Source organism: Pholcus phalangioides, unplaced genomic scaffold, assembly GCF_987345545.1.
Source record: "Pholcus phalangioides strain wild (caught in Gottingen) unplaced genomic scaffold, Ppha-v1.0 ptg000042l_1, whole genome shotgun sequence".
Taxonomy (NCBI): domain Eukaryota; kingdom Metazoa; phylum Arthropoda; class Arachnida; order Araneae; family Pholcidae; genus Pholcus; species Pholcus phalangioides.
The window spans coordinates 16,842,480-16,859,823 of NW_028301628.1; the positions used below are offsets into that span (position 1 = coordinate 16,842,480).

A 17,344-nucleotide genomic window follows, 5' to 3' on the forward strand; every position below is an offset into this window, starting at 1 on the left:
GGAACATCATCGGATGTTTTTGAAATTTTTCTTTCATATTTTCCAAAAAGACATCTTAGATTTTTTTTTCAAAATCTTTTGAAAATATTTTCTAAAAGATATTTTCTCCCGTCGACTGCTTGTGAGGACCGAACTGAAGGCATCTTTATACCCATATTCTATGGGGCTCTAGATGAAACCACCAAAGAATGGCTCTAGGCTGAATATGAGCACTCTGAATCAGGGGTGAAGGAGAAAAATAATTACAAAAATTGCAAAAAAAAAAATAGAAAAAAGTTTTTATGCATAATTTCAAACTAAGAGCGTACTGGACTGAGTGACTCGCAGAGAAAACCGTAAATAAAACTTAAATACTCTTATTAAATTCCATGTCAAATCACCCAGCCATGACGCCCATAGTCTCAGATTTCAATGATTTTTTTTTATTTGTTGCATTTACCAGCCTTATTAACCGTGTGAAATATTATTTGCATATCTCTAAAACTTTTTGAGAAAAAAAATGTTGAAATTTATCAAAAACTGATGCAGATGACTTTTCAGAGGCTCAATTTTTAAGCGGCATTGTTTGAGAAAATAAATCGTAACTTTTTCAATTTTCAATATATTCAAGTGAAATTTTCACTAAAGTGTTCACAAAAACATACAGAATATGAATAAAAATAATTCATATACTTACATTCGAAATTTACATGCAAAAAAATTATGTAAACTTTGTTTTTGTGGAATTTTTCGTTAGAAAAATACAATTTTTCAAACGTATTTTTAGACTAGAGGCACAGCAGTTACCAAAACAACTTTTATTTTAAATTTCTCCTAAATATATGAAGTAAAATACTGGAGAAAAAAAAATAATGGTTTTTTTGACCGTTAATATGTTTATTCTGGCTCGCAACACAAAATTCATCGAAATAAGACTGGATCGTTCCGATTTCAAATCATTCAACTAGATACTGAAATGCAACCCATCATCCCAGATTCCAATTATTATTTTTTATTTATTGCTTCTACCATGCTTGTTGACCATGCAAAGTTTCATGTACATATCTCAAAAACTTTTTGAGAAAAAAAATGTTTTCTAACCTCACGAATGACGTCTCTTAGACTAAACCCCATTCAAGCAATATTATTTGTGAAAATCTATATATATAAAATTGATTTTCTGTGTGTGTGTCTGTGTGTGTGTATGTTCTCTATACAAATCTACAATTTTAGATCGATCGTCGCCAAATTTTTCATATATACCAAATGGGACCCGACTTGTACGATAGGCTACTTTAAAATTTCGTCAGACCAAGGCAAATGCCCCAAATGGGCAAAAAACCGCAGGGCAACAATGGTTTTTGGGCCTCAACAATCACTTTCCGAACGTTTACTTTGGTTACCGTGGTTCCCTAGCAATGCGTTTCAGACGTGTATATGCCTTTACAACGGTTTGTCACTTCTTTAATCCTGTTAGTATATGTATAATAGTTTATGCCTTTATAATGGTTTGCCACATTTTCAATATACTCTCAGTAATGAGGCTTTTTGAATAGATGTCATAATCATCATCAGCATCGCTTTGAGAGTCAGCAAAAGGGTGATCCTCATAGAAATCAGTGCTAAAATTGTCGATTTTACTGTAGAAATGCGGAAATTAGAGCTATTTTCCACCCCATCAATAATTTTAAAAATTGTATTCAATTCTCGATTTTTGAAATATTCAGTTCGCTTAGAGATATACGATGCCCAGGAGATTAAAGGATAATTATGAAGTAATTAGCCAAACCTATACTTTTGAGTTGGATATTCGAGCAATATCATTGATTTCATTTATATCTTCTCAAGTATGAAAATTAATGTCTCTTTTGATATTTATTTGCATAAATTCATGTGGGTTAGGATATTTTAAAATTAGTTATGAGCCCGTGAAAAGTGCATCGAAAAAATTCCACAGCTTTAATTAAGGATTTTTGGAAGCTGGAACAGACAGATGGATAACTTGAAGTTCAGGGTGGGGGGGGGGGGTCGAAATACCTAGCGCCCCTTAAAAAAAGAAAAATATATATTCATTTCTACGTTTCTGTGTAAATCTAGATTTATTTCATGAATCGCGCAGGTCGCCATATTGGTTAACTTGGACACGGTTTGTATGTCCCTCAAGAAAAAGAGAGGGAGATATCACGCGATCCAAAAAAGCCTCATTGAAGAAAACCCGGGCAGCGCCGGGTATTATAGCTAGTATATCATAACTTTGCAGATTTTCAATATATTCAAATGAAATTTCCACTAACGAAAAATTCCACAAAAACAAAGTTTACATAATTTTTTTGCATGTAAATTTCGAATGTAAGTATATGAATTATTTTTATTCATATTCTGTATGTTTTTGTGAACACTTTAGTGAAAATTTCACTTGAATATATTGAAAATTGAAAAAGTTACGATTTATTTTCTCAAACAATGCCGCTTAAAAATTGAGCCTCTGAAAAGTCATCTGCATCAGTTTTTGATAAATTTCAACATTTTTTTTCTCAAAAAGTTTTAGAGATATGCAAATAATATTTCACACGGTTAATAAGGCTGGTAAATGCAACAAATAAAAAAAAATCATTGAAATCTGAGACTATGGGCGTCATGGCTGGGTGATTTGACATGGAATTTAATAAGAGTATTTAAGTTTTATTTACGGTTTTCTCTGCGAGTCACTCAGTCCAGTACGCTCTTAGTTTGAAATTATGCATAAAAACTTTTTTCTATTTTTTTTTTTGCAATTTTTGTAATTATTTTTCTCCTTCACCCCTGATTCAGAGTGCTCATATTCAGCCTAGAGCCATTCTTTGGTGGTTTCATCTAGAGCCCCATAGAATATGGGTATAAAGATGCCTTCAGTTCGGTCCTCACAAGCAGTCGACGGGAGAAAATATCTTTTAGAAAATATTTTCAAAAGATTTTGAAAAAAAAATCTAAGATGTCTTTTTGGAAAATATGAAAGAAAAATTTCAAAAACATCCGATGATGTTCCAAAAAAAAAAAAATTCAGGAGATATTAGACTTTGCAAGTAGAAAAAGGAGGAGGGAGGTGGAGACTGAAAATGTCTGTGCTTAGAAATGTTCAAAATGAGAAATATTAGAAATGTAATTCTGTCTTAAGCCCGTATTACACTATAAAAATTTTGTAATAATTCTTTTACAAATGCAACGCCAAAAAGCTGATCGGTTGCATTTGCTCAAATGTAACCGATACTTTTATTGGTTGCTTTTTTCAAGTTTTATAAAGTAACTTTCATAAACAATTTAGAGTAAAATCCCATCCTTAGATTAGTTCCTTCTGAAATATAAAATTTCATTTTTTTAAGTTTGTAGACGCGGTATCGGGTAAAATCTAGCTTTCCAAACTTTTTGTCCCCCAACCGGACCTCATCCGCACCCGCTCCGTGTGAAAGGGGCCGCTACTAGAAACGGAAATATACTGTCGCTTGTTTGTGTGTCGGGTCTGTACCTACATTATTATATTATATTGTTACGAACTATAGACGATAGATGGCGCGATTCGTTCTCTCAAAATGTCGAAATAAGTTGATACCGGTTTCGGTCTAGCGCAGAGACATGCGATTGGCGGAGTACTGGCGGGAACATTCTAGAAATTCCCGCCCGTCCAGACAGTGGTCCAATACCCCCGTAAGGTGGCACCGCCAAATTGGAAACTGTAAAATTGAATTTGGTGGAATGTTCTTTTTCTCGAACTTTCTTCGGGGTTATAAATAGACAATAGAAGGACATCGTGGTCGATCTTCAGGACCCAGTTCGAGATGATCGCCTCAGAAAACGGATGGGACTGAGTACTCAAGGCCTTCCACCTAGCCGCCGCTCTTCGAGGTGAAGCTGCCGAAATTTTTCAGACGCTCGCCACCGAGGACCGATCCAGCTATGAAGCTCTGACGAACGCCCTCGACCTGAGGTTCGGAGAAAATTACCTCAAGGACTTCCACAGGCTACAACTGCAGACCAGGCAGCAGAAGACCGGGGAAACTTCAAGAACTGGCAATGGACATCGAGAAGCTCTCGCAGTTGGCATACCCGGATTGCCCGCCGGACATCAGGGAGGGGTTGACCCTAAAATGTTTCGTCGATGCCGTCGTGGACCCCGACATCCAGCAGGCGCTGCGTCTGGGCGAGTACAAGGACGTGAGAAGTGCTCGTCTACGCCATGAAGTACGAGGCAGCCCGTGAAGCTTCGAGGAGAGAATGACGAATGGTCCACGGTGCTGTTGTGGAGGACGCTACGGCAGATATCATCAGAGAGTTAAAAGATCTCCTGAAGAGTGCCAATAACGATCGTGGGACCCTGAAAGACAAGTCGTTGGGAACCTGGAAACGCCACAAAAAAGGCCACCTGCAAAGCGCATGCTCAGTCACAGCTACCGGTACGGAAGATGCGCCATGCCGAGTGTACCACATCTCACAGCTGCCCGGAGGAGACCACGGACTCCACGTAAGAGGCCAGATTGGTGGACTGCCGTGTAGGGTGGTCATCGACACCGGAGCCAACGTGAGCATCGTCAGGACGGACCTGGCACGGAAATTCCAGCACCGACTGCTCTACGTACCACCATCGTTGACGCTGCAGACAGTCACGGGAGAGAAAATAATTGTACGAGGAAAATTGTCAGTCTCACTGAAGTTCGCCACGGTCACCTATCAACACACCGTCTTCGTGGCAGACATAAGGGATACGTGCATCATCGGAGTGGACTTCTTGAGGAAACGCGGATTTTCCTTGGACATGAGGAATGACCAGTTGCACACGCGTGCTTGAATGTGGTCGTAACGAAGTACCTCCAAGGAAAGTGATGGACAGTCCAGAGGCGGAAACAGAGTGCATCGCCGATGCTGAGAAGACCAATGGCAGGACCGGAACTGTGCTCTCACGAGTCAGATGGCATGAAGAGGACGATCCAGCCTCGTAAAGAGAAAGCGCATGGAAATGCCGACGCCCTGACGAGAGGGCCGGGTCCACAGAACCGTCGTCGTTGCCCCAAGGCAGAAGAGAAGTGTGGACCGGTGAGCCCTATATAATGAGATGGCGGATCTCCATGCTAAAAAAGCGACCAAGTTAACTACTATTGATGATTCGCTTTCATTCCCCAGGTCATGGGCCAAGAAGATTCTGAAAGAAGCCGTGCGAAATAAATGGCAGCATCTTTGGCACTCTAATATCAGATCAGGGAGCAAAATCCATGAGATAGTCCCAAGAGTTTCCTTTGTTAGTCTTGGATGGAGCAGGGAGATGGTTCATTTCTTTACAGAGCATGGGCCCTTCCCTGCATACCTCCATAGATTTGGTAAAAGAAACGCTGCCATCTGCAAATGTGGAGGTGAGGGAACGGTGGTACACTATGCAACGGAATGTAAGATCACGGATGTGCTGCACTGTGGCAAGTTTTCGTCTAATACAGTAATAGAGTACTATGGAAGCAACAGTTGCTTAAGAAAAAGTCGTGTTGCCTTCAGATAGCAAGTTAATTCGATTCATTGCGCAACATCACGATGAAATCATTCCTCCGCACCAGAGGCAGGAGCCGAGCGGGATGAAGGTTGACTCCGAAGAGAGCTCAGATGAGGAATGGACTTGATTGATGTAAGTCATGGACATTGATGTTCGACTGTTCTTTGATTTCCTTTGCCATGACGAGGTCAAAGATATTCAATTATTCTAAAAGTCCTGATGTATGTCGCATAGTTTATTTTATAAGCCCATGCGATTATGAATTTGTGCTGTATCATATTTTAGCATGTTTTGGATATTACGCATCTGTAACATTTATGTCTTGTGATATTCGTAATATGAAATTTGATTATATATTAGCATGGTATATAGGTTGTACATGTTATCAGAAATGTGATCTGAATGGTATTGCGGTTGTATTATATGTACAGGGGTGCAAGTGCCCCTCATCCATTTCGGAGCAGCAAATTTCATTTTTGGAGCAGAAATTTTGAAAATGGAGCAGAACTAAACACGAACTATATCTGCAATATAAGGAGTAATTTTTCTGTGAAATGCCAAAAGTTTTGCCAAAAATGGTTGGAACAAATAATTCTAAATAAATTTCCTTCACAAATTAAAATCCATTTAAATTTTTTCTGAATTATCTTTTCTGTCATTAATAAAACGACGAATGACGAATAAAAATTATTATTCTTTTCAAATTAAGCAACATGCATACTGAAAACCTAGGCAGCAAGAATTTCTGCTGCTTGAACGCCAAAGTCTTATTCATCCTGATATAGCAAAAAAAGTGCGTGCAGAATAAAAGAGTTTCCGTGAAAAAAAAAAAAATTGGCTTCTCACAGAATTTAAAGGAATTATTAAATTTAAAAGCAAAATACAAAAAACGAGAAAAATATAAATACCTTATTTATTTAAAGAATTTCTCAATCTAATAGCATGTCAATAGATTATGAATCACGATTTGCTTTCAGAAGTACAGCATCTCAATGACTATTTTTTTCCAATTTTTTATGCCCTTGAACATAAGATTTTGTATGTCTTATTCCATTAAACATTAAAGCATTGCATGGACAGATTTTTCAGTGTTTGAACAGACTTTTATTTATTTGTTAACAATGAACTCTTTTTCACTATCTGTGTTACCATGTGCTGAAGATAAAAAAGTCTTCACCAAAACTGGCAAAATTTTGAACTTCGGGCAGCTTTCAAAGTTACAAAGTTTGAATACGTCTGCCCATATCTATCTATTCTCTGAACTGATTTCACTTCTTGTAATTGTTTGGATTGTAGTGCAACCCATTCATCACACATAATCAATAGTTCTGTTGGTGATACAATGTTAAACAACCTCTCAGCAATACGTGAGGGAGTAATCTATTATCCCAGCAATGCACGAGATGGAGTATGAAAAACAAGAAAGGGTGCAAATATTTCATTCTCTCCAACAACATGTTTTGGAAAGGTAGGACATTAATATATATTAGGTATCTCGCAGAAGTTATGTAAAATGAGCATGCTCCTAGTACAAACTCCTTCCTCTGACTATTGTGAGCATGCTCCTCCCCCACCAATGCAGTGGCGGACCATGCGGCCATATTGGGCGACGCTCAAGGAGGGGTGCCAAATGGAGTTGAAAGGGTGAAAAAAGGATTGTCGACCAAAAACATGTGGTCAGTAGGGCCAAAAAAAAGGTTCTGCATGGGTAGAGATTATTTTCCCTCGAGCCGGCCTCGTTCGCCAAATCCGGATTTCCGCCGACGATAACCACACGACCGCATAGTGGCTAGATGGCAAAACTATGAATATTTTTGCTGGAGTTTTTACAGATTCTATTTTTTCCCGACGATCTCCGAAAAATTTCGGTAATTTAAACGAGTAAACAAATCACCTTTTCGATGTATGCCGTCTTTGAAAGCAGGTTGGCAGCCGCGAAATTACCGTTATTTTCAGCATATAACCTATAACCAGCAGGAGAAAAAACGGTCTCCGAAATCGGAAAATTTGGCATATTTATTCAGGGACATAGATAGAACGCCGGTTATACCAATAACAGTACAGGACTTTATACTTCAAGGTAGTATAACTACTTTCCAAGGTCACGAGATAACGCGATTGTGGTAGATGGTGGGAAGTGAAAAAAAAATTGAAGTTTCTCCCCCCGTATCTTTTTCCGTGTCTCGGAAAGAACGCGTCCCGTGAACAACAATTTCATGCGCCTTCTTCCTCAATTAAGGGTATTTGACGTACTACAGTGCATTAGCGGTACCTCCACGAACCACAAACAAGAATTGGCGCAAATGCGCAGGGATTCGGCACCTTGGCGCACCGTGTAGCAAGAGAACCGTTTCGGCGCAGTTTGGCGCAGCTCTTGCACCCCTGTATGTATCATGTTTTGTATAATGTATATGTTTAGCGGTGTATTAACAAGCCCTTTCCTATATTGAATCTGTGTTGCATCACGTATTCTTAAATTTTAAAAAGTACCCATTTATATTTTGTAATATCCATGACATGATGCCCGATTTTATATTTACAAATGTATATGGTATTTAAGTTGTGCGCGTCACTACAGATTTGTTTTGGACGGAATTGTATTTGTATTTTTTGTATGTATTATTATTCAACGTGGACATTGATGTTCCCAGATTCCCTCTGACACGATGTCTATATGTTTATATGCTTGTATATATACTCATAATAACTTGTATAACTGTTTTTCGTGGGCCCCATTCGTAGCCTGCAGGCGATGTGCGTATGTGCACCTGCCCATGTCCCCCCCCTAATCTTTGTATTTAATGTCATTTTTTGTACGGTGAATGGGGGAATTGTGGGTGCGAAGGGGGGGGGGAATTGTAGAAAGAGTCCTGCTGTTGATTAGTTTAGGGCTGTCCGGCCTGCTGCGGGTGGTCTTGGATGTCGGATTTTCCACCATGGCCCACGTCTCCTGAGACGAAACAGCTTATATCCCCTAGGGGGACAGAGCGGGGGGCCATGGTTGGTCTGTAGTCTGGAGGTGAGCCCTATAGTGAGACGGATAACGTCTCAAGTGGCTATCCTTGGAGCGACAAGAATACTCGGAAGGCTCAGCTAGAAGATCCCGACATACGACCGATCATGGAGTTGTGCAATTTTAATTTGTGCCATTATGAGACTGGCCACTCTTAGTATCGTATTTTGTGAGTCTATCGTGATCTTTGACACCCAGGTTCAGAAGGGCTGAAAAGGAAAGCGTTAAGTGACTCCAAAAAAAACTCAAACAGATTGAGAGGTAGAAATGGATATTTAATTAGGTTTCTCTTTAACCTCGTTGCTGTTGAAAAAACAAAATTACATTCCTTAATTTCTTTAAATAAAACTTCACATAGCAATCACATTATTAACATCCTTTTTTTTTTTATTATGAGATCTCAGTATTACACAGGCAGGTGCACCTAATTAAAAACAACACAATTAAACTCTCGATTGTCATTATTAATTCTCGGAAGGGGGGAGGATTCCAACCAAAAGGAACATCAAAGAATTACTACTTATCTAGATACCGTCACCCTTATTTCTTGACTGTTGACCCCGAAGTTACTTCGAGACACGCACAACACTGCTAGAACACTGCTATGGATGACTTCGATACACGCACAACACTGCTAGAACACTGCGATGGATGAAACGGAGGGTTGGTCGATCATTCCTGGTAGTAGTGCTATGGATTAGTAGATGGCGTACGCGATGGCTCGGTTGTCCTCCTTGGACGTCTCTCGATGGCGAACCAGGTTGTTCGGTATCATTATGAGCTCTTTTTCTTGCTTGTTTGGGGAAAGGTCTAATTCGTTTTTTTTCTTTTCTTTTTGATTTTATATTATCACGGCAATATTACGACGGACCGCCATGGATTACTCAAAGCCTGCCACGCACAGCCACCCGCATCTCTTGCTCCGTTCGTGCTGGTGCTTCGCTTCAACTGCCAGGAAAAACCGGTACTCATCGAGTATCCTACCTCGATTCCACGTGATCGGAGATATCCTATTGGTCGAGGTCCCCTGTACACGAACTCTTCTCTAGGCATTCCCTGTACAAGATCACGTGCTTGGTTTGGGAGCGTCAGCTTGATGATGATGATTGGTACTTTTTCTGCCGATGAAGTTCTCATGAACGAACATGTTGAGGAATCTGCACGTACAGGGTGATCTATGGCGTGTGTGTGGTACTATTCAGTACCATATATATATAATTTTTTTTTTTTGTTTCGATTATTTTTATATCTAATTTCAGCGAATAATTTCGACATTTTAACTCTTTAACACCAATATTTTTCCTATTTTGATTCATTTAGAACACATAAAAAATCGTATATATATATATACGTTTCAATTTTGAGGAATATTAAAAAAAAACAAATTTTAATCTGTTGTGAGCTGCCCCGCGGTACTGCACAGAGGTGAAGGAATCCACCGGTAGTAAACCGACATGGCAAGACCTCGCCTCTTCTAGTCCGACGACCAAGAGATACTGGGCGCTATGGGACTCTCTGGAGATGAGAGATGGCGTGCTGTACCGCAGATGGGAGTCGGAGGATGGAAAGACGTTCCGGTGGCAACTCATCCTGCCAAGGAGCTGTGTGTAAGAAGTGCTGAAAGAATTGCACGAGAGCCCGACCGGTGGACATTTCGGCATGATTAAGACTCTCCAGAAGGTCCGTGAACGATTAGGACAAATCCAGGACCGATGTGAAAGAGCGGTGCGAGAATTGCGACTCCTGCGCTGCCCGCAAAGGAATCGCCCCGAACATCCTGCGACCGCTACCGAGGACCGCCCACGAGAGCACCGGATACTCACCATCGCTGATGAGAGAGGCCCTTCACCAGCCAGATGATCTGATGTTCCGGCGACCGATAGATGCTGCTTTTCCAGCGGAAGAACACGTCCAGGAGCACCTCGAGGACATGCATCGAATCGCCAGACACAGGTTCGACATCGGCCTCGGAAAGATGAAGAACCGCTACGATGTGAGGGCCACGTCTCATGACTTCAAGGAAGGGGACCTCGTCTGGTTCTGGAACCCGAAGCGACGGAAAGGACTATGCCCGAAACTTCAGACGTCATGGGAAAGACCGTACACAGTCGTGAAGAGACTGAACGACGTCGTAGCAAGATCCAGAAAACGCCATCCTCGAAGTGCAAGGTGGTCCACATCAACAGACTGGCCTCTTACCGCAGTGACAACCCGCCGATTTAAGGACCGCATTGTCGGGACGAACAATTCTAAAACAGCGGAAATGTTACGAACTATAGACGATAGATGGCACGATTCTTTCGGACTCTCAAAATGTCGAAATCAGTTGTTACCGCTTTTAGTCTAGTGCAGAGACATGCGATTGGCGGAGAACTGGCGGGAACATTCTAGAAAGTCCCGCTCCTCCAGACAGTGGTCCAACACCCTCGTACGGTGGCGCCGTCAAATTGGAAACTGTATAATTGAATTAGGTAGACTGTTCTTTTTCTCGAAGTTTCTTCGGGGTTATAAATAGTGCGACGCTCACAAGATGGCATGCTCAAAGAGACTCGAATACAGAGATTCGATGAACAGTCAGTTGTGTTTAAACTTTACGAGAAAGTTGTTAGCTCTCTGGGGGTCTATTACGCTCACGTCGTTATACAACGAGGTCGTTAGTGACGTCACGCCCTTAACGCAAATTCTCAAAGAGCCCCATAACGCAAATCTCAGCGACCATCGTCAAAAACTTGATTTTTCTCAGCAACCCGCGGCATGTCGTTATCTATTTTACGAAAATCTCCCTGGTCCGAGAGTTGCGTTAGCTCCGAAACGGATGGACCAATCGGATAATTTTCTCCGCTGCTGATAATCATCATCACTATCAACGAGTAGGGAAACACGTGCGTTATTATTATTTTATTTTTATTTATTTGTGCGCCTTGGTGTGTGTTGATTGTCCCTAATTTTCTAAGCTACATTTTTTTTTTTACTTCATCCGGATTCTTTTTATTTTCATCAAATATTTGAGAAAAAGGTAGGCTATGCACGCACATGATACTCTCGCGGGGAAATTTTCTAAATTATTACGTTTAAAAAATGATTTTCTATTGAAGTTCAATGATGTTATGAATTTCCAAAACGACTATCAAAAATATCATCATCATATATTACCATGTTTTTAACACATTTATCTACCGTCTTGATACTAAGTCAAAATCAAGAACAAGTAACCTTTTATTTACATCATTAAATTAGACAATTGGTTTCACACATGAAAATGAGGTGCCATCAAATTTACACTTTTTTTTTCTTGTTGACATCTTTTTTATACTCCGATCAGAAAATGCACTCAAGGATTAGAAAAAATTTATTTGTTGATTAATAAAATTTAATTTGATTTTTTATAGTGTACAGAGTATAGTGTGTGTGTGTAATGGTGTTTACTGCATCACACTTCTGTGTACTGCACAGAAAGTAGCAATACCTAATTGATATTACAAAATATCAATGTTATTAAACGAATTAAGAAGGGGATAATCTGGAGACGTTTAAATATATATTGACGTCGATTTTGAACGAGATGTAAAAAAAATATTGAGCAAATTTCAAAATGTCTTGAAAACATCGCGATAGAGATATTTACCAGTTAAATAATATTCTTATGTTGAGATGAGTTTAAGATTGGAATAAAGGCATTTCCATGCAAGATTTAAAAAAAAATAACGACGTGTAGAGTGTTTTATCTTTGTATCGAGTATAATAATTTATAACGATTTATTACTATGAATAATTTTTTCCAATCAGTATGTTAACATTTTAAACGATAATGCTGTCTCTAAATCATGTTACTAAATTAAGTAATGTAATTCAGAGAATTATTATTCATTATAATGAACTTAATAAATTAATAACGAGTGAATAATTTCCAATTCTAACTAATTTGTCACCTTCATCGAAAAATATACGCGCGAGCGGCCATGTTTATTTCCGTAACGCGAGTATAACGAGTGGTCTCCGGTTCTCGTTAGTTAACGTTTCTCGTAGCGATGATGATAACGAAAATCGCTAGTAACGATGTGAGAAAAATCAACCTTTAGCGATGGTGACGTAAATCTATCCCACAATGCACCGCAAACCCCAAACACGTTTGAAACGCGGGCATAACGACATGAGCGTAATAGACCCCCTTGTTAGTGACGTCACGCCCTTAACGCAAATTCTCAACGAGCCTCATAACGCAAATCTCAGCGACCATTGTCAAAAACTTCATTTTTCTCAGCAACCCGCGGTATGTCGTTATCTATTTTACGAAAAACTCCCTGGTCCGAGAGTTGCGTTAGCTCCGAAAGGGATGGACCAATCGGATAATTTTCTCCGCTGCTGATAATCATCATCACTATCAACGAGTGCTGCAGCACGTGCGTTATTATTATTTTATTTACTCGTGCGCGTTGGTTGTCCCTAATTTTCTAAGCTGCATTTTTTTTTTAATTCATCCGGATTATTTTTATTTTCATCAAATATTTGAGAAAAAGGTAGGCTATGCACGCACATGATACTGGCGCGGGGAAATTTTCTAAATTATTACGTTTAAAAAATGATTTTCTATTGAAGTTCAATGATGTTATGAATTTCCAAAACGACTATCAAAAATATCATCATCATATATTACCATGTTTTTAACACATTTATCTACCGTCTTGATATTAAGTCAAAATCAAGAACAAGTAACCTTTTATTTACATCATTAATTAGACAATTGGTTTCCTTGTGTCACACATGAAAATGAAGTGCCACCAAATTTACACTGTTGTTGACATCTTTTTTATATTCCGATCAGAAAATGCACTCAAGGATTAGAAAAAATTTATTTGTTGATTAATAAAATTTACTTTGATTTTTTTATAGTGTACTTAGTGCGCAGAGTATAGTGTGTGTAATGGTGTTTACTGCATTACACTTCTGTGTACTGCACAGAAAGTAGCAATACTTAATTGATATTACAAAATATCAATGTGATTAAACGAATTAAGAAGGGGAAAATCTGGAGACGTTTAAACATATATTGATGTCGATTTTGAACGAGATGTAAAAAAAATATTGAGCAAATTTCAAAATGTCTTGTAAACATCGCGATAGAGAGATTTACCAGTTAAATAATATTCTTATATTGAGATGAGTTTAAGATTAGAATAAAGACATTTCCATACAAGATTAAAAAAAATAATAACGTTGTGTAGAGTGATTTATCTTTGTACCGAGTATAATAATTTATAATGATTTACCACTATGAATAATTTTTTCCAATCAGTATGTGTACAGATAACATTTTAAACGATAATGCTGTCTCTGAATCATGTTACTAAATTAAGGAACGTAATTCAGAGAATTATTATTCATTATAATGAACAACTTGAGAAATTAATAATGAATGAATAATTTCCAATTCTAACTAATTTGTCTCCGTTGCTCTCACCATCGAAAAATGTACGCGCGAGCGGCCATATTTATTTCCGTAACGCGAACATAACGAGAGGTCTCCGGTTCTCGTTAGTTAACGTTTTACGTAGCGATGTCGATAACGAAAATCGCTAGTAACGATGTGAGAAAAATCAACCTTTAGCGATGGTGACGTAAATCTATCCCACAATGCACCGCAAACCCCAAACACGTTTGAAACGCGGGCATAACGACATGAGCGTAATAGACCCCCTGGTTAGGTTGTAAATACGTGTAAATTGCTGTTCTGTAAATAAATCTGTGTTTGCCCGTCGAACCACTTCTTGTTTTGCAATCTCGAAGTCTTGTGGAAAATTATCCGGAACAATATTTATGTGTATTTTGACACCCCCCTCCACGTAATTTTATCGGAAAAATAATAAATTCGACGCCTTTGCTGGTCCAGCGCTCGGGATGCAGACCCTCCCCAATCTCTTTTAGATGCGGCCCTGGTCAAAATTCCGATAAAAATCTTCATTTGTGAAATCAAGTGCTATTTAAATTTCAGGATTTCCTGCTGGGATGGTTGATGCTGGGGGAAAAAATTTTACATTTAAATTTAAAAACAACGTACTACTAACTATTGGATCATTTTTTGTAGTGCCCTTTTTCCTGCATATGCCCTGAGCACGTGCTTGTTTTGCTTAACGGTTAATCCGGCCTTGCTAATGTTCACGTTATAGTATTAAGATCTTTGTAGCTCTGTACCACTGACTACCACTCATTTTTTAATTATTTTATCAAATCACAAAGTATACGTGTAAACTTCATCAATTGAAACTGCAGCATAGAAAGCATCAACGTTAATCTTTTTTCAAATATTGGATGAGGAGGCTGACTTTGGTAAAAGAAACTTTGATAAAGAGCGTCTTTAATCAAAGTTGTCCATTACACTATCAAATTTTTTGTCAAACTTATTTTATCAATGATCTTTGGCAAAGAACTTTTATAGTGTAATCCCGTTACACACAATTATATTTTATTATTTAGTTTAAATATACAGTGAAATCTCGATGTAACAACATTCTGCGAACCAAGAAAAAATATCGTGGTGGAGGGATTATAGTTATATCAAGAAGCAACATTATCCTTACGTGTTTAATAACACGTAAGGATAATGTTCATGCTGCTGTCTTTTCTACATAGACATTGTTAATACCATCGGAAAATACGCTTTTATGTATTTATTCGCCACAAAAAAAGATGCATTTTACCTGTACAGATTTTTACCGCATTACACTTTTGTCTTACACACAAAGTAGCAATACCAATAACTTCCTTTAGTGAAAAATATCGATGTTATTAAACGCCTTCAGAAGAATGAGAAGTGACGAAGTTATATAAAATTAAATTCAAAACGATTTGGAGCAAAATATAAAAAATATCGTTTTTTTGTAGCGATTTCAAAAATCTCCTAAAAATAGCGAAGAAATGAGTTTATCGTAGTACAGGATATCGCTGTATCGAGAGTTCAACATCAAACTAGGCAATTGCAAACAAGATTTAAAAAAAAATTATCATTGTGGAGGTATTTATTGCATCGATTGTTGTTGTAGCGAGCTTTCACTGCATATACAAACTGTCGCGTATGCGGGATTTTCCCATCGGGGGTATTTTTTTTTCTTCCCGAAAGGGGTTTTTCTTTTCTTTTTTTTACTGCAAAAATGCACTATAATCTCAAGGGAGGGCCCCCGAAAAATCCTTTCCTGGGGGCCTGGCACTATATCATGTGGCGGGGGGGGGGTGATCTTCCATTTGTAGAATTTAATCACCTCAATTTAGAGACCGAGGTGGGAGGGACAGTTATGACCCTGACATCCTGCAACAGGGCCCTACATGGTGATTTTACATTGTGAAAACCAAAAAATGACAAAAATCATTCCAGGTCCTCCGGCTAGAGCCCTGTCAGCCCAACCCTTGTGCAGGCAGTCAAGAAATCCAACACGAGGTTCAAACCTGCTGAAAAAAAATGCAAAAACGTAACACGTCGATCTAAAATTTTCACCATAGTAATTGGAGCGGCAGCCGCTTTCGGTATCTCCAGCATTTTCGAAAATTCAGGTGACTACCCTTATTATTTCCACGCCCTAACTTGAGAATAATACAGTCGAATTCCGTTATAACGAACTCCAAGAGACCAGAGAAATCGCTTCGTTATAAAGGAATTCCAGGTTTTGGAATTATTCCTATGTAAGCTTATCTGGGGGATTAGAAAAATTCGTTAAAACCAGATTTTTTCGCTATAACGGTATTCGTTAAAACGGGATTCGACTACATTATCGTAGCCTTTTCCAGAGGGCGTGGGGGAGTATAGTGACTAAGAAACAAAAGAAACTCAACGACAGAAATTCGGAAACAATTCGAAGAAAAAGAAAATTGAAATTTTCTACTCACATGGCTCCCACTTTAACGTGGATATCCAGACAGTCTAAGATTGGAGCTTTTTTTCGACTTCCCCGAAAAAATCGGATACCGGTACCTTCTATAGCGAAGAGATCCGGGAGATTGTCTTCGGCAAGGCTCATTTGAGCGTGTTTCTAAAATCCGAATTCAAATTATGTCTGAACGAAAAATCTACGATTAACAAAGACTGCGTTTCACTTTCGCGTAGTAATCACAACAGCCTGCTTTATTTATTTATTTCACCATAGAGAGCCCGCCACCAATGCCACCGACGGGAAAGCACAGGCATTGACGAGAAGGAAACAACGTCTGTTGTCTCCGAATAGCCAGAGGGCGCTTCCACTCGTCAAGGCCTCTTTCCCTTTTTTCTTTCCCTCCCCGTTTCCTTCGTCTTTGATGGCGCAAAATCAAGGCTAGTGTGGAAAGAAATTTAAAAAAAAAGTGCAATAGAGCATATATATATATATATATTATATATATACCACCACATTTTTTTCAAGGTCTTTCTCATCTTCATTTTGACGGACTATAAGAAATCATTATGTCTATTGTATGTTCGTTGAATGAAAAATAAAAAAAAAGATAGAAATATATTATACAGTATGTACTTGCAGAAATTATTTTTCTAAACACGGTCCGAAAACAAATATGATCATTCATTTTTATGTAATCTTATCTTGTGATCGATCATTGTGTCGAAGAAACTTTGTCCACTCCCGAAGGTCAAGGACGTTCTGCGGATCATTATTATACGTATATGGGATGTTAGATGGTCAAATTCGCATTTGAAAATAGGGTTGTGACACGGAAAACTTACTTTTTCATGGTTTTGAGGATCACGAATTTTCCTCTTTGCCTCCATCTTCATCTTACGACTTTTTTGTGCGAACGTGAATATATATATAGCTTCAAATTTCTTTCAAAATTCATTATTTTTCATAAAATAATGCTGTACGTAG

At 38.6% G+C, this 17,344-nt stretch overlaps 1 protein-coding gene across 2 annotated transcripts in view; it reads right to left on the minus strand.

Annotated features, from left to right (window-relative positions):
- Positions 1–16,702, minus strand: part of snu (ABC-type transporter snustorr) — a 350,310-nt gene extending 333,608 nt beyond the window's left edge. Inside the window, exon 1 of one of the 2 annotated variants that reach the window (XM_089255064.1) lies at positions 16,377–16,702. In XM_089255064.1, coding sequence (XP_089111190.1) covers positions 16,377–16,507 — 131 coding nt within the window. In that variant the 5' untranslated portion in view covers positions 16,508–16,702. The remainder of the gene's footprint in view (positions 1–16,376) is intronic. The other variant, XM_089255065.1, reaches the window with a different exon arrangement.
- Between the last annotated feature and the right edge of the window lie 642 nt (positions 16,703–17,344).